The 21824-nt window shown below is 33.9% G+C and overlaps 1 protein-coding gene and 1 pseudogene across 1 annotated transcript; one reads left to right on the top strand and one right to left on the bottom strand.

Moving 5' to 3' along the window:
* The first annotated feature begins 4657 nt into the window (after positions 1–4657).
* On the top strand, positions 4658–5125 carry LOC120129978 (classical arabinogalactan protein 7-like). The gene has a single exon (XM_039147351.1). The coding sequence runs from the start codon at positions 4658–4660 to the stop codon at positions 5123–5125; it is 468 nt and encodes a 155-aa protein (XP_039003282.1).
* A 2330-nt stretch (positions 5126–7455) lies between these two features.
* The window catches only part of LOC120129252, a 47162-nt pseudogene continuing 32793 nt past the window's right edge, over positions 7456–21824 (bottom strand).

The raw sequence follows: 21824 nt of genomic DNA, 5'->3' as shown, positions 1-21824 counted from the left end.
AGTCCATCACAGACTAAAGTGGATCGAGTTCAATTCGAGGGAATACATTTCTCTATGCCTGACACGGAGAATAAATTCTCACGAAGACATAGAGCATATGAACCCCGAAAGTTACTTGCTAGGTCTGACACGGAGAATAAATTCTCACGAAGACGTCGCTTTCACTCTCACTTAAAAGGGACAACTCAATTATAGAGCTTTATGTTATGCAATGCACGTGTTGTGTGTGAGGAGAAATGCTCAAACCTTTGACAGCAAAATAAATAATGAAATAAAATAATTGCAAATAAAATAAAACATATAAATATTATGAAAATAATAAGTAAATATAAAAATTTTGAAAAGATAAAATTAAAAATTAAATATATGAATTTTTAATTTTTAATTAATAGAGACAATCCATAATTGATTTTTAAAAGTTTGACCGGTCCCCAGCGGAGTCGCCAAGCTGTCGTAACCGGTTTTTGTCCGGGCACGAAATATTATACTTGGCAGGGAAATTGATGTGAATAAATAATTTTGAAAATAATTTGGGAGTCGCCATCGGCCTTTTGGATCAGGTAGGTCGAATACCTAAAGATTATTTTCTTTAAAAGAGTTTTAAGAAAACATCAATAAAAAAAATTAACTGATCTGCGTTTATAACCAAAAATTCGTTTTTTTTAATAATAAAAAGGGATTCGTGGTCGGTTACGTTTAGGGAAGGATTAGCACCCCTACAACGCCCAAAATTGGTACTTTTTAATTATAAATTGTCTCCATTATTAAAATTTAAAAATTCAAAAATATATTTAATTTATAATCCTATTATTTCAAAATTATATAAAAAAATATTTATTTATTTAAAAATATCAGAAAAGAACTTCTAGGTGCCTTAAGACAGCTCTTTTCTTTGATATTGATAAATATTAATTTAAATAATATTGTTTAATTTTTAATTTTAAAATATCAGAATAGGACATCCAGTTGTATTAAGATTGTCCTTTTCTTCGATATTAAATATTAAAAAAATTAATTACTATTTATTATATATATATTTAGGAATACATAAAAATATTTAAAAATATAAACAAGTAAAATTGAAATAAAAATACCATTAGAGTTATATATTTAAACACAATAAAATGCTAAAAATATTTAAAATAAATGACTAAATTTTAGTAAAAGTAAAATTAAAAACCTAATTCATAATTAATCAAAATATTAGGGATTAAACATGCTATTTCTTTATTTTATCTATTTAGTGACTAAAATAAAATTATCTAAAATTCGGATATTATAATAAAATAAATTAAAAATATAAACTAGGGATTAAAATATTATTTATTAAAATTAAGGGATTAAATCTGTTATTTATCCTAAATATATTATTTTAATATAAAGGACTAAAATAAATAAAATTAAAATTTCAAGATCAAATTAAAAGTATTATGAATTCAATTTAGTGACTAAAATGTAAAGTTTACAAGTTCGGAGGACGGCAGACGGGGTTTAACTATTATCTAATTACGCGCATAGTCCTTCCCGAAACGACGTCGTTCGGGAAGGCTTATATAAGGTCCAAAACCGGCTGGCCCGAAAGGCCAGCTTCATTTCTTTATTTTTCCTCTCTCTCTCTTCTCTGAGAGAGAGAATTTTTCTCTCGCTTCTCTCTAAAACAGAGAGAAGCCAGCCGGCCGGCCACCGTCAACCGGTGTTCTTCTGCCGCCGGCCACCGTCAAGTCCGCCGCCGGCCACCACATCCGGTGGCCGGAATATTTTTTTTTACACTGAAATGTAGATCAGACTGTCCTAATGACGGTTCCGATAATCTTTTCTTTTAAACGGCTTCCGATCGGAGCAAATCTAAAAAATATACCTTCGGTTTGTCGAAGGTTTTGGTGAGATCCGGTGGTCGGCTTCCTCGGTAAGTTTTTCTTCTTCCTTTTTCTTTCCTTTCTGTTTTTTTTTTCTACGTTGTTGTTGAGATCGTTGGTAGCCTTTTTTATTTTGTTTCTCTGTATTTCTCTTCTCTCTGTTTCTGTCTCTATTTTTTGTCTCTGTCTCCGTTTTTTTTTTCTTGCAGGTTCGGGTGGTGGCTTTTATAGCCACCACCGGTGTGGCCATCGGACCGGTCCGAAGAGGGGGTTTCGGTGAGTCACCGGACTACCAGTGGTGACTCACCCCTTAGCCATGGCGTGGACGGCTGGCGTTGGAGCTTCTGGAGCCTTCGTTTGGGACGTGGCAGCGGCGGCCGTGTGGCCCTAGGGTATCATACCCTAGGGTTTCCATCTGGAGGCTCTTGGACCGTTGGATCATACCAGATCCAACGGTCAGTCTGAGGTGGCTGGCTAGAGGCGGCTGAGCATAGGATTAGGGTTAGGAAACCCTAACTGAAACCCTAAATGTTTTGGGTTTCAGTTTGGTTTGGGTTTTGGGCCGGTTGATTGGGCTTTGTAATTTAATATTATTTATATATGTATTTAATATATTTAATAATAATAATAATAATAATAATAATAATAATAATAATAATAATAATAATAATGATAATAATAATAATAATAATAATAATAATAATTATTATAATAACAATAATAATAATATTTATAATATGGGTAAAAAATTAGTATCTTCATACATCAATAGTTATAAATAAATATTGTTAAAAATATATGTTGCAATTGTATATCAATACTACGTGTACTACAGGAACTAAATGTGCAAAACCACGAAAGTCATCATGAGTTGATGAATAACCGTACATGCACTAAGTGTGCAAAACCATGAAATTTATCAAGAGTTGATGAATAACCGTACAGGCCTAAGTGTGCAAAACCACGTAATTCATCATGAGTTGATGAATAACTGTACAAGCACTAAATGTGCAAAACCACGAAATTCATCTTGAGTTGATGAATAACCGTACATGCACTAAGTGTGCAAAACCACAGAATTCATCATGAGTTGATGAATAATCGTACAGGCACTAAGTGTGCAAAACCACGAAATTCATCATGAGTTGATGAATAACTGTACAAGCACTAAGTGTGCAAAACCACGAAATTCATCATGAGTTGATGAATAACCGTACAGGCACTAAGTGAGCAAAACCACAAAATTCATCATGAGCTGATAAATAACCGTACAGGCACTACGTGTGCATCTTAATAAATGAACACGAATAGAAAGTTGGTAAATTACCATTTTAGCACTAAGGGTGCAATTTATAAGGTTTATAATAAATTAAAAAGAGTTAATCGATGTTAGAATTATTATGCTATACTTATGTTTATAAGTTAGCTTATGGTTAAGTATGCCTCACTAAGAAATTACTTAACGTGTGTTGATTTCACACGTAGGTTTGGATACTACCGAAGTAAGGAGATATTTGGACATCATCAAGCAAGTTTCGCCTCATTAGTAACAGTAAGACATTCATGTCTACTTTTGATGTATTTAGCTGGCATGTATTAGATTCAGTAAACACGCTCTGAAAAGCCTTTTTATCTAAACTGATGTAAAATGATGAAGTGCGAACATTTCAAAGGAACAATTTTTCAAAGTGATATTAGTTTTATATTAGTTTTAATTATAATGTTTTATAAAAAGAAACATTTTTTTACGGAATTTCAAAGGAAAAACTGTTTCAAAGTGATATGACATCTTTATCTCGTGTACGGAAAGTATACAGGAGATGGGTGTTACACCAAAGATGCTAGGGGTGTGAGCGTTCAATGTCGAAATGTTAAGTGTTATATTTGAATAGATATAACCTTGTACTTACTCGAGATTAATCAGAAAAAAACTATCATCTTTAACTTAAAAAAAAAGCTAACATCTTGAAAATAAAATAATTATGATTTAATTTAAAGTATATTATTATTATTATTATTATTATTATTATTATATTATCATTTTTAATAAAATAAAAATAATTCTTTTAGTATATTTTTAATTTTTTTTCAAACATGATTGTTTGATTCTTTTAATTAAATTAGATATAAACATGTTTAAACTCATGATATATACCTAATTGTAAGTCAATAAAATATATTTATTTTTTAAAAAATAAAACACCAATTAATATAGAAAATTAAGAGTAAACTATCTATTTGGCCACTCACCTATTATTTAGTTTTTGTTTTGATCACTTAATTATTTTTTCAAAATAATATCTAACGTTATGTTTTGGTTCTATTTTAATCAATCATCGTTAAAAAGTTAACAATGATACTGAGATTATTTTTTATTTTTTTAATTCTGATATGATAGTATCTTATGGTGACACATCGATATCATCGTTGATTTATCAAAATAAAATCAAAACGTTACATTCGATATAATTTTGAAAAAGAATAGTTGAGTGACAGAAATAAAAACTACATAATAGCTGAGTGACGAAGTCGGTAGTTTACCCTAAAATTAATTACCGTGGATTTGAGATTGGTAGCCCATGTTTATGAAGGTAATTTTGTTGATAGGTAAATAAAGAAATAAAATTCAGTATTTCACTCCGTCCCACACTCTCGATGCAAATAATAAATAAATAATTTTCCTCCCTAAATCTACTCCAATCTATATATACTCCCCCCTCTCTCTCTCTTTTTCAAACTTCCCTTGCTTTATCTTTTCAACTGCATTCTCTTCTTCAAGTATTTTCGCCAGATCTACTGAGATGGCTAAACTCTGTTCCCTTAACATTGCTTTCTTCCTACTTCTTCAACTCGCCTTCGCCGACTATTCACCGTCACTGCCGCCTTCACTCGGAGCGAACTTGCCTCCGCATCTCGCGCCTACTCCTGACTCTCCACCAGCAATCTCACCGGCTTTGGGTTCTTCTCCTCCGGCGCCATCTCCATCAGATCTTGAACAAGGAGGTTCACCGCCGTCTCCGAGTTCTCCTGCTCCTTCACCGGAAGAAGCCAGCGATATCAACCACAGCAACGTCAATGCAGACGTAGGCGAAGAGAATACCGGCGGCGGCGGTGGTGGAGGAATGAGCGGTGGAAAAAAAGCGGGAATCGTTGTTGCCGTGGTTGTTGCAGCGTGTTTGGTTGTTGTCGGTGGGTTGGTTTACAAGAAGAGACAAGATAACATCAGGAGATCTCAGTATGGATACGCCGCCAGGGCAGAACTTCTCTGAAGAAGAAGACCGGGCGGATATTATACAGTTTAAAGCAAACAAGAGATCAGAAGAGGTTATATTAAAATTTATTTCTACTTGCATTTGATTTTAGTTTGTTATTGTGATTAGTTGACGAACTGAATTTATTATGCTATATTCTTTAGACTATTTTTACAGGAGATTAGATTATTGTAGTCGCATTTTCCATTAGTAGTGTATTTTACACTATTATTAGTATTAGTCAATCATATCCATTTTGTTTTTACTATAATTGTTTTATTTTTCTGCTTTTTTGGTCATTTGTTCAAGAAAAACCCCCCCCAATGTTTGGACTTTATTTTCCTTTCTAATTTCGTTTATTTGATGAATTTTCAATTGGTTCAACGAATGAGTATTATTCTCTAATCTTTTGAAAAAATATTTTATCAAGGTGGTTTGTATAGAATCAATCCAATCTTTTCTCTCAATAATTCGAGTTATGGTTTGGGCCTTTTGACTATTTTTTTCAGTTTATTTTACCACTCTTGAATCTAGCAATTGGCTTTAGTATTTAGAGGTGTTATTCTCACTTGGTTTTATTTTCGAATAATTGTGTCTATGAGATATATTTGTATTAACTATAAAATTTTTAACATATACTATTCTTATAATCAATAATCAATAAAAAATTTCAACATATACTATTCTTATAAGTTTTTGCTTATAATAATTCATAGTTCATGACAACTGTCTCTTGTTAATGTATCTTCTTTAATGGGGGATGGTATGAAGTTAATTGCTTGTGGCCCCTCTTATAAATTATAATATGATTGAAAGGGTTTAATGCGACATCTCCATGAATAGGTGCATGGGTCCATTGAAGAATTTTGCCTTCCGAATTGCAGCTCTATTTCAGAACAATTTTCTGTTTAAAAAATCACAAATAATTGATATATGTTATGGATCAATAAATTTTATATATAATCATATAAATAATCATTATGGATGTTTTTTTCTACTAAAATTTTAGAAGTAATAAAACGGTTATTAATATTATTGAAATGTAGCAAAGTGATCATGGTAACATTAAAAATTATTATCTCTATTACAAAAAGTTGACTTGGACGTATTTAGAACTTTTTTTTTTGTTTCAGTCTAAAATCTTAATTTCTGTTTTAGGACATATTTAGAACATTGAGATATCGTTGGTTCAGTGTTATGGACCAACCAATCCCTTAGGCTTTGAGAGCATATTAATGAGCCAACAATGGACTTCGGGCTTTGTTCATTGTAACCCAGCCACAATGCTCATGTTTGCTCTGGTCTTACCTTTGTTCATCGTGGGGTTGGTTCGTTTTTTTTTTTCTCGTTAGGCCAGTCGAAAAAATTAATTTGTCCAATAGATCAGTTTAAAATTTATTTTACAATCAACAACAAACGATATACTGCAGGGTAAACTCGTCATGTTGATGTGATTAATTTTTCCAAATAATATTTTTTATTTAAACTCATCATATCGATGTAACAAATTCTAATAAAATATTTTTTTATTAGAATTTATCATATCAAGATAAAAAGTTTGAATAAAAAAATATGTTTTATTAAAACTCATCATATCGTCCTGACGAGTTCCAAGTTACTGTAATAAATGTCATAAACCCGTAAATAATTTGCTTTGTGTAGTATTAGGCTAAATAATTAACCCGTTTACAGATATTGGGCCAATTTTAACTTGGTTCAGTGTTATGGACCAACCAAGCCCTATAGGCTTTGAGAGCATTGATGCTGCTGTGAGATGAAACTAGTTGGTTCGTTAATCTTATTCCTCTTCGGTCTCTACTACGCAAATCAGTAAAAAGGTTAAAAAAAAAACTTCAATCTGTCACTTTCAAATCTTTCTTGTTCATTTCTGTCATTTTACTGCTTAAGATCCTTTCCATTCTCTCTTTCTTTGAATTTAGGATTTAAGAAATTGGACATTTAGGGTTAATAAATGTAAAAATTATGTATACTTCGATGCAAGTCAATTGGTCCGTCAAGATATTAGCCAATGCAACCAAAAAATGACAGCTCAAATACCCTTTCATGATACGGATAACAACGTTTAACAGTACAATGATGGTTTTCTTATTTTCAATATCGTTACTGATCATTTTGTTATTTTCTAAAATTTTAGTAGGGAAAAAAATTTATCCATACTTCAGCGACTAAATTTATATAGTTTACCTTCTACATTCCATGTAGTAGTAACGCACAATTATATATGTTTTCCATGTAGAGAAGTAATGCGTACATGTTTGAAGCATTTAAGTGGCTGCAACTAGGGTGTGAATTATTATTGTTGTATGGAACTGGATGGATGAGCAGGCTTATTCTTCAGCAGGAGGGTCTACCCATCGCCCATGATCTTTTATCAGCTGTATCAGAGTGTCGGTTGCATGCTCCATGGCAATCCCACGCTTAACAATACTCTGAGACACAATCCATTTACTTGTTACGTTCAAATAATTTACCTAACAATTCATGTTTTCTGTTGCATTTTTAGTTTTTTTTGGTTTAATACTTCAACTACCACTTTTGTTATGTTTTGATCACTCAATTATTTTTAAATTCATATCTAATATTATGTTTTGATTTCATTTTGACCACCCGCCATTAAAAGATTATTAGTGACGTTAATGTGTCAGTATAAGGTAATGCCATATCATCATTGATTTTTTTCAAAAAAAAACTCGCCGGCAATTCTGTTACTTTTTTAATGGTAGATGACCAAAATAAAACTAAAACGTAACGTTATGTATGATTTTGAAAATATTAATAGTTGAGTGACCAAAATGGACAGGAGTGATATACTATGTAGTTAGCCCTTTTGTTTTCCCATGGAACTGCCCGATGATTTGCAAAGGCATGATGAAATGCTCTTACCTTGCCTACATAAAGGTCAATTTTTCCTGGAGCACCACCAACGTATCCGGAGTCTGCATCAGCCATTTCTCCTGGGCCATTCACGATGCATCCCATAATTGCAATCTGAAACAAAATGAATTTGCATTATTTATCGACTCAACTATCTTCTCCATGTTCAACTATACATTGCAGGCTAGTTATTACCGTAACGCCAGGAAGTGCGACGTCTTTTCTCGTATTTGTGCACTTATTTCTTGAAGGTTAAACAATGTTCTGCCTCAAGATGGGCATGATACATACTCCTGCGACCAGAACACATGCCACATTAGACGTATCTTCAAAGATTGTCGAGGGTTTTCGACTAAAAGATAAGATTCATACGTCTTGGTATTTCTCATTCTACAGCCCTGAAGTAAGTTGAAAGAAGTGTTTCCGAGGAAATCGATATCTTGATATGGGGCTTCTAATAAGATACCGTCCCCGAGTCCATTCACCAGAAGGGCTCCGGCATTGGCACCAGCATTAATGACCAAGTCATCCCTGCATGTCGGAAAAAAGAACATTATAAACCGTAACCTATTCATAACTTGACCAACAAGTAGAATGGGGCTTTTTAGTTACCTGTGAATCCCATTTGGAAACTGAATATGGATTACGGAGAAATCGAGACAATTCTCCGATAGATACTCAAATAACCTGTGGAAGCATAATTATAAAACAAGTCTAGCATAACCGAAATAGCACTAATCTTATAACATATAAGCAAATCAAGTCATTGTTATATTACCTCCTTGCTGCATGCAGTCGGCCGCCTTATCTTCATTGTAGGGTACATTATGAAGTACTGAAGCGTCAACGTCATTAAGGATTTCCAACTCTTCGTAGGGCTCGTCGCCACGCACGGATATAGCCAAGTGCGTACCTGCAAGGTGAATGAATTGATATCATATGAGCAAATAAGCAGCACCACCTTCTGGCAAAAGCTTGTCCGCTCTAGTTGATAATTCCTCAAGGTTTACTAGAACGATAGCATTAGGCAACGGTTTTGTTAACTGCTCCGATAAAGGCGTTAAGACACCCATGCTTATGTCTATCAACCTTTTAAGAGCCAGCCTCTGGTTATAGTACAATGAATAGTGTCCGTTAGTTTCGATTTTTTGCGAAGATAAGAGAGTGCGAGAAAGGACAAGAAAACAGCTTCTTACAGCATCGCTGTCATCTACCGGTGGAAGCTCCCTCAGTATGATTGAGTCCACCGTTGCCAAGTCCTGTATCGACATATTACAATACAGTTGAGGTGAAACCCCACATAGTGTAACCCAATTTTATAGGGTAAATGGATCTAGAGTAGACCTTAAATGGCATGCCAACAACCAGCTTTGATTCAAGTGACTTGTATAAGAGCTCTGCTGCCTGCAGGGGGGTGGGGAGTAATTACCTTCAACTGATCCAGGGAAACCGACATAAGAACCGAGCCATCACGATGCAAGATGCCTCGATAGTCCACCTCTTCACCCTATAAAGAAATAAATTCACCTTTCAGAAAAGTTCAGGGAAAAGGATCAGCTAACACGATGAACACGAGGCATTTATGGCTAACCTCCTTTTGTGTTGGCAGTTGACCAGATCAACGCTGGAAATCAAAGTAATGTCTCTGCTTTTCCTCGAATGATGCCTGTTTGAAATTTCGTGTCAGAAAGAAAGGTACTCAAAATAATGGTATTTGAAGTGATAAAACATGTCTAATTAATGAAGGTTTCCGAATCCTACCACCCCTTGCTGAAGTTCAGCAGCTTTTGTTCCAAGGTTAGCCGTCCTTCCGCATGGATCTATCTCTTCCTCTGGTGGCTCGGTCAGTGAAACTCTGATTGTGTCACTAAGCCATCCTGCAAGTATAAGATCATATTATCAACAAATGAGCCAGACTTTCCGAACACATTTTAAAAATCACCTTAGCTGCGGAGCATTGCAGGACCACAAGCATTGAGAACTTTTAATAGTAATAGCTTCTGTTGACTATGCTCTATATGTACTGTGAAGGTACCTGAAGAAGGGTCCCAATGCTGATCGCAAATTTCATCCTTCCATCCTCACCTTCTCCGGCTTCAGTGACTCCCAGATTAGTGGATAATCCTAGCCATGAACGTACATTTCAGCCACAAGCAGACGGTAAGCCTGGACCATGACAACCGGATTGTTTGCTTTCATTGAAAAGACAAAATTATGGTAGTCCAGCTTTCTACATATCCTGTCAAACTCAAATGCAGATTCAACCTGTTTTACCAAAAAAAAAAAAAAAAAACAATTAATCGGATGCTTACGATAAGAAAATGCAGATGAAAGCTGTCAAGCAGCAAGAGATAAGATAAATGTTCACCATTCCCCTAGGAGAATCCCCATAGTAGCTCATTATACAGTCAGAAAGGCTCCCGTGGTTGATTCCAATACGCATCGCCCTTCCATACTTCTTACACTTTTCAACCAATGGAGTAAAAACCTGCCATAATTTATGGGGAAGGGCTGATCAATATGCATAGCAAAACCGATACATACTTAAAGAATCACTGTGAGATGCTAGATACTATCGAATCGGCAGCTAAATTTTTAATGTGTGGCACCCTAATCCAACTGGATAGAAAATGATGCATGATTGAAGCCTAAAAGAATAGTGGTCTGATCTTCTCAATATGCTCAAGTTCTTTCTGATACTCGTCATCATTATATTCAAATTGCTCAAATTGAGCTCGTCTATCCGCTGCAATTTACCAACTTTTTATTCAGAATAGCTGAAATCAAAGTCCAAAAACAAAAATGAATGTACATGAATTTTACCAAAATTTCCAGGGTTGACTCGGATTTTATCAAAGCACTCGGCAACTCAGTCAACTTGAGGGGCGAAAATGGATATCAATCACCAGAGTATATAAAACTGCAGGTACAATTAGTGACAGTTTTAGTTTCCTTATTACATATGTGACTGAACGTTCAAAAAGTGGCAAATGGTTCTTACATAGAACCAGACTTACTTTTTCTGTACCAGAGTTTTTTATTTCCAAACAAGCATCCTCTTTCTTCCCTTGAACGGTTATCCGAACAATATCCGCACCCTTGTCTGCAATTCGCATTACCTATTAAAAAACACAGAAGTAAATCTCATAAGTGTCATAACTTCACCCTCGGGGATTTGTTAGACTTAAAAAAATTAATTCGGGGAAAGGAGATGAAATTTAGGTTTGAAATAATTTGATTTTAGAGTCGACATCAACCTTTGAGTTAGGTAAGTTGAATACCTAAAATATCATTTTAATGAGTTCACAAAAATCATTAAAAGATGAAAAAATGGTATGCGTTTTACCAAAAATTATTTTTTAAGAGTTCGGGAGTAGATTACATGTAGTGAAGGGTGAGCACCCCACAACGCCCAAGTCTGGTACCTAAACGATTATATGATGTTTAAATGTTGGGAAATTACAAACTCGAAAATATATTTAAACTACGATCATTTTATTCATTCGAATTTATTTAAGATGTCAATTTTCAAAACAAAACTAAAACAATGTTCCTTTTGCAAATAAGGAAATGAGATTTTGATAACAAATGATAAATGTAGTGGGTACAAAAAAAATTAAAGAGCACAAAATATATTTTATAGAATAAAGTTGTTTATTTAATCCAAAAAATATAATTATTTTTATAAGAGAAATCACATCGTTTTGTACGAACAATCCTTGAAAACGCATTTCCTTTATAGTTATGAGACTTTTTCATGGATACCCCTCACAAAATGATGTTTCTTTAATTTTATGGAGGATATAGTTTAAAAGAGCATAGTATTATATTAAATTTTTTAAAAATGCTCAGACAAAAGAATGTTTTTTTGTGCGAACAATTCTCGAGAATGCACTTCTTTTATAGTTAGGAGACTTTTCTGTAGATTTCCCTCACAAAAAGACATTATCTTACATTTTTTATATCAAAGATAAAATAGAAATAAAATAAAAATAGAACGAGATAAAATAATAGAATACAAAAATGTAAAACAAAGAAAACTATCGAATACAAAAAAATAACCTTTTGTGCGAAAAATCTTCGAAAGACACTTTCCATTGTAGTTGGGAGGTGTCTTCATAGATCTCCCTTACAACAAAATTTATCTTTTCTATATATAAAAAATTGATGATTTATAAAAAATAAAGTTTGAATAATAATATAAATATGTGCACAAAAGGGTAGCAATAATAAAGATAACCAAGTTCGATTTCGAATCTAAAACATGAGTCAAACATCGGTAGCCTACTTGCATAAACAAAGGGACCAACATGCAAACTTCGTAAACAAACATCCAAGAATAAAATATCAGCCAAATAAGAGGATAAATAAATAAGATTAAAACGTAAATAGTAAAAATTATAGGCTTTAGATGTAAATATACCATAGGCAAAATTAGTGACTAAAATAAAATGAAGTGTAAGTTAAGATGCTCAAATGTAAATACATCAAATTAAATGTTGGAAATTAAAAGGGACTGAAATAAATGTTGGAAAATTAAACGGCAGAAAAATAAAATACTGGAATTTAGAGTGCTAAAAAAAAATAAAATAAGATAAAAACATAATAAAATACTGGAATTTAAAAGTTAGGGAGTTGTTTTTAATCGTTTAACCCATACCATAAATAATATGGGTCGTCCCCCATGGCAGGTCACCGCAAGGTTGTTGAATATTCGAATGTTAGAAAATAGTGGGTTAGTTTGTGCGATAAAATAAAATGTTAGTAAGTTAGTAAGAACAAATAAAATAAACAATTAGAATGTTAGTTCGAACGATAAAATAAATATTAGAGTGTTAGTTCGAATAATAAAATAAAGGTTAGAATGTTAGTAAGTTAGTGACTAAATTAAAAGAAACGAAAATAAAGGGCATGAATCAGAGTAAATAAAACATGAAGTATAATTGATTAGTGACTAAATTAAAAGTAATGCAAATAAAGACACGAAAATAAAATAAATAAATAAAATGCAGAGATTGGGGACTGGAATGTAAAAACGCGGTAATCTTAGGAGGTCTTCAACATGATTTTACGCAAGGTTTGGTGACTAAAATGTTAAAACACGACAATAATGAGAGGGCCTAAGCGTGATTTTTCCAATTTCTTTGATATATACACATTTTTAACCATTTTGGGTAACCCTAGCCATTTTTCATCTTTTCCTCTCATAAGCACTCTCTTTTCCTCTCTACTTCTTTTGCCGGCCGATCCTTACCCAAGGCCAAAAACTTAGCCGACCACCGTACATCAGCGACCAACCCGACTCCGACGACCCCCAAAACTTTCCCCTTTCTTTACCCTAACCAAAATTGGAACCCAAAAACCTCCACAAGGAAACAAAACCCTTTTGTTTTCTCTTGACATAAACTAAACAAAAAACCCTCCACCAACTTTCCACGACGACTTTCGTAGCGGCCGACCGACACTGAACTCAACAAAAAAAAAACTAAAAGCTTCCACATTTCCTTGTTTTGTTTTTGTAAATAAATCTATCAAAAACCGAAATAATACCCCTACATGATCGGTTACCCAGTTTTCGATGGTTTATGACCCTAAAGATTACATCTTTTTCGACGGTAGCTCCTATTCTGGCGAGGAAAACCCACCGCTAAGGTAAGAACTCTAGCTTTATTAGGTTTTTGTTTACTTTTTCGAATAGAAAAAAATAGCACGAAAAAAAAGAAAATACCTTGGTTGATTCTTAGTTTGAATCTGAATTTTTTTATTTGTACTACTTTTCGAATGTTCCAAAAAGAATCCCCCTATTTTACACTGTTTTGTTGGAGTTTTTATACTTGGTTTGGGTTTACATGAAAAGAGAATGAAAAATAATCATTTTTTGTTTTGTTTTGTTGCATGGCCGAGAGAAGAAATGGACTTTTCGGTGGAAACCACGCCTGATATGGGTAGTCGGGCATGCATGCAAGAGAATCATGGTGACCGACGCAAATCTCACCGGGTGACGACGTGCGTGGAAGCTGAAGAAATCCACATTTTGTGGCGGCGACTGGTGGAGCTCATGAAGAAAACCCTAGCTTGTCTTGACTTTATCTGGACCGTTGGACGAGGTACAGATCTAACGGTCAGGGTGAGTGGCTGTTGAGGAGAAAAGATAGAAACCCTAGCTCACTTGGTCCTTACACGTGGGCCTGTTGGGTCATTTAAATTGGGCTTGATCAATTTTGTATGGACATTCATAATGGACCCAGATAAATTATAGTGTCTACAGTTTCCTTTCTTTGCCTATTATCGTGTATCGGGAATAGGGCAAAGATCAAAGACAACATTCTTCTTTCATGTTGAGGAGTTTGGTCATATTTTGAGATAAATTGTTTGTTGAAGATGACGTTGTTCCTTCTTGTTAAGGAAATCGGGTCAATCTGGAGATAATTTGGTGATGAAGATGACTCTGTTCATCCGTGTTGAAGAGTTCTAGTAGCTTTCAGGTAAATTATTTGCATAAGATGACATAGTCTCTTCTCGTTGAGGAAGTCGGGTCAATCTGGAGATAATTTGGTGTTAAAGACGACACTGCTCATCCATGTTGAAGAGTTTTGGCTGCTTTTAGATAAATTGTTTGTTGAAGATGACGTTGCTCCTTCTAGTTGAGGAAATCAGGTTAATATGGAGATAATACGGTGTTGAAGATGACTCTGATCATAAGTGTTTAAGAGTTCTAGCCGCTTTTAGGTAACTTTATTGTTGAAGATGAAGTTGTTCCTTCTTGTTAAGTAAGTCGGGTCAATCTGAAGATAATTTGGTGTTGAATATGTTCTAGAAGTATTTGGGTAAATTGGAGACAATACGATTCCTTCAGGTTGAGGAAGTCTGATTGTCTAAGAATGATACTGCTCCTTTGTATTGAGGAGATCTGGTCAGTGGATGACATTGTTCCTTCGTGTTGAGGAAGTCTAGCTGTTTTAGAAGATAATTTGGAGACAACACGGTTCCTTCGCGTTGAGGAAGTCTGATTGTATGAGGATGTCATTGTTCCTTCGCGTTGAGGCCGTCTAGTCATCTGGAGGTAATTTGTCTTTGAAAATGACATTGTTCCTTCGTGTTGAGGAGAGCTAGTCATAGTTTCCAATGATTGACTTGAAATGAAATATTCTTTTCCAACATGGAATTGTAGAATGAAGTCTTTGCTAACGTTGAATTCCTGTCAAATATTTGAATGAAAAATAAATAAGTGGAAAGAAATTTGTTTCAAGAGGAGCTATCTCAGGTGAGATAAAATTTTGTTTTGAGTGAAATATTTCAAAATTTGCGTTTCAAGGGAAAATTGTCTGAAGCGAGACGAAATTTGTTTTTAAGAAAAACAATCTCAAATGTTATCAATTTTGATTCAAGTGAAACAATTTCCAATTTTTGTGTTTTGATGGAAAACTGTCTCAAGCGAGATGAAATTAGTTTCTTTAAGGAAAACTATCTCAAGCAAGATCAATTTTGTTTCAAGTGAAACAATTTCAAAATTTGCGGAAAACTATCTCAAACGAGGTGAAATTTGTTTCGAGAGAAACAATACCAAGGATTTGTGTTTCAAGAGAAATTGTCTCAAGCGAGACAAAATTTGTTTTTAGAGAAAACAATCTCAAGTGAGATCAATTTTTTTTCAAGGAAAATTGTCTCAAACGAGACGAAACTTTGTTTCAGAAGAAACAATCTCTAGGGTAAAAGAGAGTTTGCCCCTGCATGTTGAGGAGATCTAGTTGCCTTTAGAAGATTTGATCGTTCACTTCAGGATGTCAAATCTTTGGATGACATTGTTCCTTCGTGTCGAGGACGTATAGTCATCACCATGCTTTTATTTCATGAAGTATCAATATAAAAATGATGTATTTATGAATGACTATCATGAATGTTTTTATGAATGTCAAGATGAAGTTCATTTCATGTATTAGATTTGATTTTTATTTTGATAAAAATGGACTTTTGAATTCGTCCTCATGAGAGGAGAAAATGACATTGAGGAAGGAAAATTAGATGATGTCCTCGTGAGAGGAGAAAAATGTCTTTTAAGAATGAAATAAGGATTTCAGGGAAAACAATATTAAGAAAGACTAGATTGATGTTTTTGGATGAACAATCTTGAGAAAGAAAAAACTAATTTATCAAAAGAGATTATAAGAGCATCCTTACTAGAAGGAAAAAACCCCTTTTTTATTGTATGAGGTGATGAATGTAAGATGCAAATGTGTAAATTCATATGATGTGTATGTTTATGTTGATGCATGTTTTTTTATCTGTGATGGGAATGGTTGCATGAGCAGTCTTCATTATCTCTCTGATTCGAGTGTCTTCATTTTTGTTTGCTCCAGCGTGCACTCTTACACTTCTTGACTTATGTCGATTTCTTCTTGCCCCCTCAATTTTGCCCCTTATAAAAAATTGGCTTCCTTTGTCTGGACTTGTATAGAAATCCAATAGAACTTCCCTCGTGATATCATCATCATCCTTGCCAGATGGTTTGAAAAGAGAATCTATCATTTCAAGCTTTGGAGATTATGTACGTACAACTTCTCTGTAGCGGCAAATCAAAGACCACTGCCTGGAGCTGACCACCACAGTAATTGATGGAATATCATTGTGCCCTGGAGAACCATGAGATACATCTATGCCAAGGATGAAAGTTGGAACCTTAGAAACAACTGGAATTAAAGGTGTTTGCTCAATTGCTAACATCAAATTCAATCCTATAAGCTTTGCATTGATTTTTAGAAGCAATTTTGAAAGGTATTGATCGTTAACACTAGTTGGAGCCATACACTGTGTCACTATGCCAAACTCGGCAAGATTCATAAATATCAGAATTTTTTTATCAGGTAAAACACAAAGGAGGAACTGTGGGGCTTCAGGAAGTTCATATTGGGTTTCCCTAATCATTTTTTCAAATTCTTTCAACAAGATAGTAGTGTTTGCTCTGATTGGGATCTTGATTCGCCTTGAATATAGGATCTATCTGAATTAAATCTTGAATGAGTCTATTTGTATCACATCGTGTTGAGAAGTTAACGAAAACCCATCGTTCAATCTTAGTTGGCTCTGTAATACCCCATATATCGGGTCGGTGACCATAATTAAAGGATTTAAAATTTGGTGGGTTAAATTGAGAAAATTGATAAGTATAGGGAATGATTTAGGAAGTTGTGTTTAAGACTAATTATTAAGAATTGAAGAATAGAGGGGCAATTTAGTCCTTTTGAAGGAATAAATTTAATATTCATTTAAATTAGGTTATTTAATAAAAGTGAATATGAGAAATAGAGGATAAGTCTGAAATGGTTTTCTTATTCTTCTTCTTCACGTCCCGTGCCTCCCCTATAGCAAAGGTAAGGCTTCATAAAGTTAGTTTTTCTTTTCATTTTTGAGTTGGTTTTGAAGCCTTAAGTGATATAAAGGCTTAAAGAAAGTTCAAGGAGGATTACAACTAAGAGATGAAGATTTTATTTGAGATTTAATAAAATGGGTTTTAAAGTGATTTGATGAAATATGATCAGATATTGAACTTTAAAGGTATATTTGACTTGCCAAAGAGGTAAATAAGAGATTTGGAGCCTTAGAAGTGATTAAAACATGTTTGAAATTTGGGTGTGATTTTAGTTTTAAAGGGTTCTTTGGAGTTATTGGATGTTATAGGGAGATTTATGGATGTAAAACAGTTGGTTTGAGTAATGATAAGTTTAAGGTTATGGTTGGGGATAAAAGTAAGAGATTTAGGCGAAAATGTGATAAAAATTAAAGTGAAATATGTAAAATATGAGTAAAGGTATCGGTATTGGAATAACAGTACCGATACTATAGGGTTAAATTTGAGGAAAAAGGATAAACATGATGAACAATATCGATACTGATGCAAGTAGTATCGATACTGAAGTGGAGTATCGATACTGAAGTGGGTATCGATATCAAAGGAAGGTATCGATACTATGATTGAAAAATGGATTCCAGAATGTAAAAATGGTATCAATACTGAAGGGAGTATCGGTACCATAGTATAGAAGTATCGATACCATAGAAGGGGTACCGATACTATTCAGCCTGGAATTTTAAGTTAGGATGAACTTTAATAGAATTCAAGAATAATAGTACTTTTGAGTATTATTATTTTGTATAAATGTTAGAAAGTATACTAACATTTGTATTGTATGTGTGTGAATATGGATGCTTGTGTAGATCGTAATCAAGCTCCTGAATCAAGCAAGAAAAAGGGCTAGGATAAAGTTACCGAGTAGTCGGACATCAGTAAGGCATAATAGTGTGGCATACCAGGTGAGTGCATTTATTGTACTTATATGAGATGAGGATGACTTGTGATGAGTCAACCTCGAATGTTTGATTTAAGTATATTCTACAGTATTCCGATATATTTTCATAATGTTTATGAAATTGATACAAGAATAATTGTAGAGTATTAACTGCTCTAAAATAAATAGATAAATGTTTATGTTGTGTAATCTGCTAAGTTGATTGAGTAGCCCATTGTATGTGCATTGAGAGTCAAAGGTGCATTTTGACATAAATTGTATATAAGTTATCGATCGATTTTGTTTAATGCATAATGGTGCATTTTCGTATCAATATTGTGTGTACTTTTAGCACTAGATGTACAATCATGGTATTCATAATGAGTTTATGATTTACCATTTCGATATAAAATTATGTATAAAATTTATCGATCGATTTTGTTTAATGCATAACGGTGCATTTTCGTATCAATATTATATTTACTTTCGACACTATGTGTGCATCCATGGAATTCATAATAAGTTTTTGAATTTCCATTTCGACACTTCAGTGCAATGCATGTACCTTGCATTCTCATTTGACATACACTAGGCAAATAAAGGATAAATTGGAAAAATATTGATTGATAGGTATGTTGGGCATACTAAATATAGTTTATCAGGCTATGTGAATGAAGCTTAGTTTGCCAAGCTAGTTTATGTATTAATATGATTTATACTATTTTCATCTGTATTTTGATATTTATGATATGCTTATATATAAGTACAATTCATTTTGTATTGCTATGCCTCATTATGTAAACTTAGCATATGTTGATTTCACATGTAGTAATAACAAAGTCTAGCAAAGTAAGGAGTGTCGTGGACATCATCAATCAAAGGTTGCCTCATCAGTAACTGTAGGACAATTATGTCTACTTTTGATAATTAGATAGCATTATATTTATGAAAATGCTCTAGAATTGTTTGACTTATAATTTTGTAATATGTTATAACTTTAAGATTATTTTAACTACTGGAAGTTAACGAACATTTTATTATTATATTCAAATGTTTTTTTTTTTAATTTTAGAAATAAAATTTTATGGGTTTAAAAGTAAGGAAAATGTTTTAAAAGTTATGTGACACCTGTGACTTGTGTAATGAAATGTATACGAGAAATGGGTGTTACATTTATTGTTATCGGAGCTACAGGTTTAGTTGATTCTCGGCTAAACCGAGTGTATTTTTCTTTAAAAAGAGTTTACATGTCGCTAAGATGTCAAGGTTACAGATATGGTATAGTTAGAAATATTATTGATGCTACTCCTTAGTAGCTTGAGTGTTTATTATTATGTATTAATAGATTCGGAATCTACTAATTCGAGAAGAGCGACTGATCAAAAGATAGAGAAGGTTCGGGTAGTGAGAACTATGAAGCTAATAGTGAGCATCTGATCCTATCCGAAAATGCTAGTGCACCACCACATCAGGGTATGTCAGTGCCAGAGTTTGGAGCTTTTATACAAGCTCTCGATGCTATTTTGACTCTGTTCCAACCACCTCCACCTCCCCCTGCTCCTCCAGCACCGCAGACATTGATCCCAAAAGAGCTCAAAAGTTTGGGAGCTCCCGAGTTCCAGGGAAAAGAGGAAGAAGGTCCTATAGATGTTGATATATGGTTAAATGACATTAAGGTGATGCTGGAAAGTCTTCACTGCTCAGATTTGTAAAAGCTAGGTGGAGTTGTATCTTTACTTCGAGGATCAGCTCAAGTGTAGTGGACCAATACTACGACGTATGCCCACCAGAGCAAATGACATGGTAGTTCTTCTAAGAGGAATTTAAGAACAGTACATCGGTCAACAGTTTAGGTGAGCGCTGCTTTTAAGTTTCTTAATCTGAACAAGGTGATCAAGAAGTACATGAGTACGAGACTGAGTACAATAATTGAGTCGTTTGCTACTAAGGTAGTTCCCAATGACAAAGCTCGACGTGATTGATTCATCGAGGGTTTGAGACCAAAGTTGAAGAGATGATGTTGGCTTTAAACTTGCCTAGCCTGCAAGAAGTTATAAACCGAGCTAAAGCTATTGAAAGCTAAAGAGGAGAAGCAGAGCAAGGCATCTAGATGGAAAAAATTGGAATGTCTTCAACTTCCCATCATGCTAGAGAGTCAAGGGTTTGAGTTCTGATACAACAATAGAGATGGTTCTGCTTCCGCTCGCAGAAGAGTAAGCCGTCATAGTCTTTGCTTCTAGCTTGGGTCGAGCTTATGGAGAAAGAAATACTCCATAACAAACTATGGCAAATTCACCGTGGGTATGTAGATTTCTCAGTGGTGCATTTTTTGTGGTGAAACGGTCACTATGCTTGAAATTGTCCTAAAAAATCGGGGATAATTCGTGTAAACTGAGAGATCAGTAGTAACATCAAACAGAAGCACAAGAAGAGGTAGATCCAAGGACAACCTGAGACAATTACGCAACCAGATACTCATGGAGTAGCCAAATATATATATTAAGACTAATGAAGATGGGGATGACCCAGAGATCTTAACAAGTATTCCATCTTTTCGATGAGCCTATATTTTTTTTTTGGTTGACCCTAGTTCTACACTCTTATATTAGTACAAAGTTAGTTAGAGCTAGAGGAATTCCTTTATAACCAATTTTAGTGAGATGAGTGGTAAACCTTATGGGTCATGTGCAAGAGTAACGCGGGTATGAGAAAATGTCCGATAAAGATTCAAGGATTGTGTTCCCGACTAACTTGATGGAATTGTCTCTCGACGAATTTAAAATTATTTTAGGCATGGATTAGTTGTCTCCTCATCTGAATGGGTTGATTGTAGCAAGCGATTATTTTTAAGATGCGGAGGGCTCAAAAATCGTATCGGTGAAAAAGTGAATCACCATCCAATGTGATATCAACAATGACTGCAAGGAAAATGATGTCAGAAGGATGTACAGTTTTTCTAACCAATGTGATAGACACTCGAATTTCTAAAGCAAGATTAGTTCAAGGTATTGATCTGTAACTAAAGAAATTCCAGAATTCGAAATGGTATCGATCTGAAGTACGATACCATATAGAGAAGTATCGATACTACAGGAAGTACCAATACTATTCAGGCTGAAATGTTAAATTTGATGTTTCATTTTGTTTAGGTAAAAGTTAATTGGTTCAATGTAATGAGTTTTTATATTCATGGGTCAATTAATGTGTAGATTTGATTGAAAGCAAGTGTTGAAGGAATGGATATGTAAAGTTAGTAAGCTATAGTGAAAAGATGTTTGCTTAGATTTTATGTGAGGCAAAGGTGAGTGCATTTTACTATTCTTTTAAATATAATAAGAGGAAGACTCACAATGAGTCAACCTTGAATGTTTTGAAAGGAAATGTTTTCAATTTTACCATGAAACACTTTATCATACTTTGATAAATAAATTGTGAATAATTTGGTTTGTGAAGAGCCAAATCTTGAAAATTTGTTAATGTAAATGATTTAAAGTATGACATAATGTTTTTCTAATATTTTATATTTTGTATATGAAATT

This window comes from Hibiscus syriacus, unplaced genomic scaffold (assembly GCF_006381635.1).
Source record: "Hibiscus syriacus cultivar Baekdansim isolate YM2019G1 unplaced genomic scaffold, ASM638163v2 tig00001644_pilon, whole genome shotgun sequence".
Taxonomy (NCBI): Eukaryota; Viridiplantae; Streptophyta; class Magnoliopsida; order Malvales; family Malvaceae; genus Hibiscus; species Hibiscus syriacus.
The sequence above is the reverse complement of the archived record's forward strand: the minus strand, read 5'-3'. Positions and strand labels throughout refer to the sequence as shown.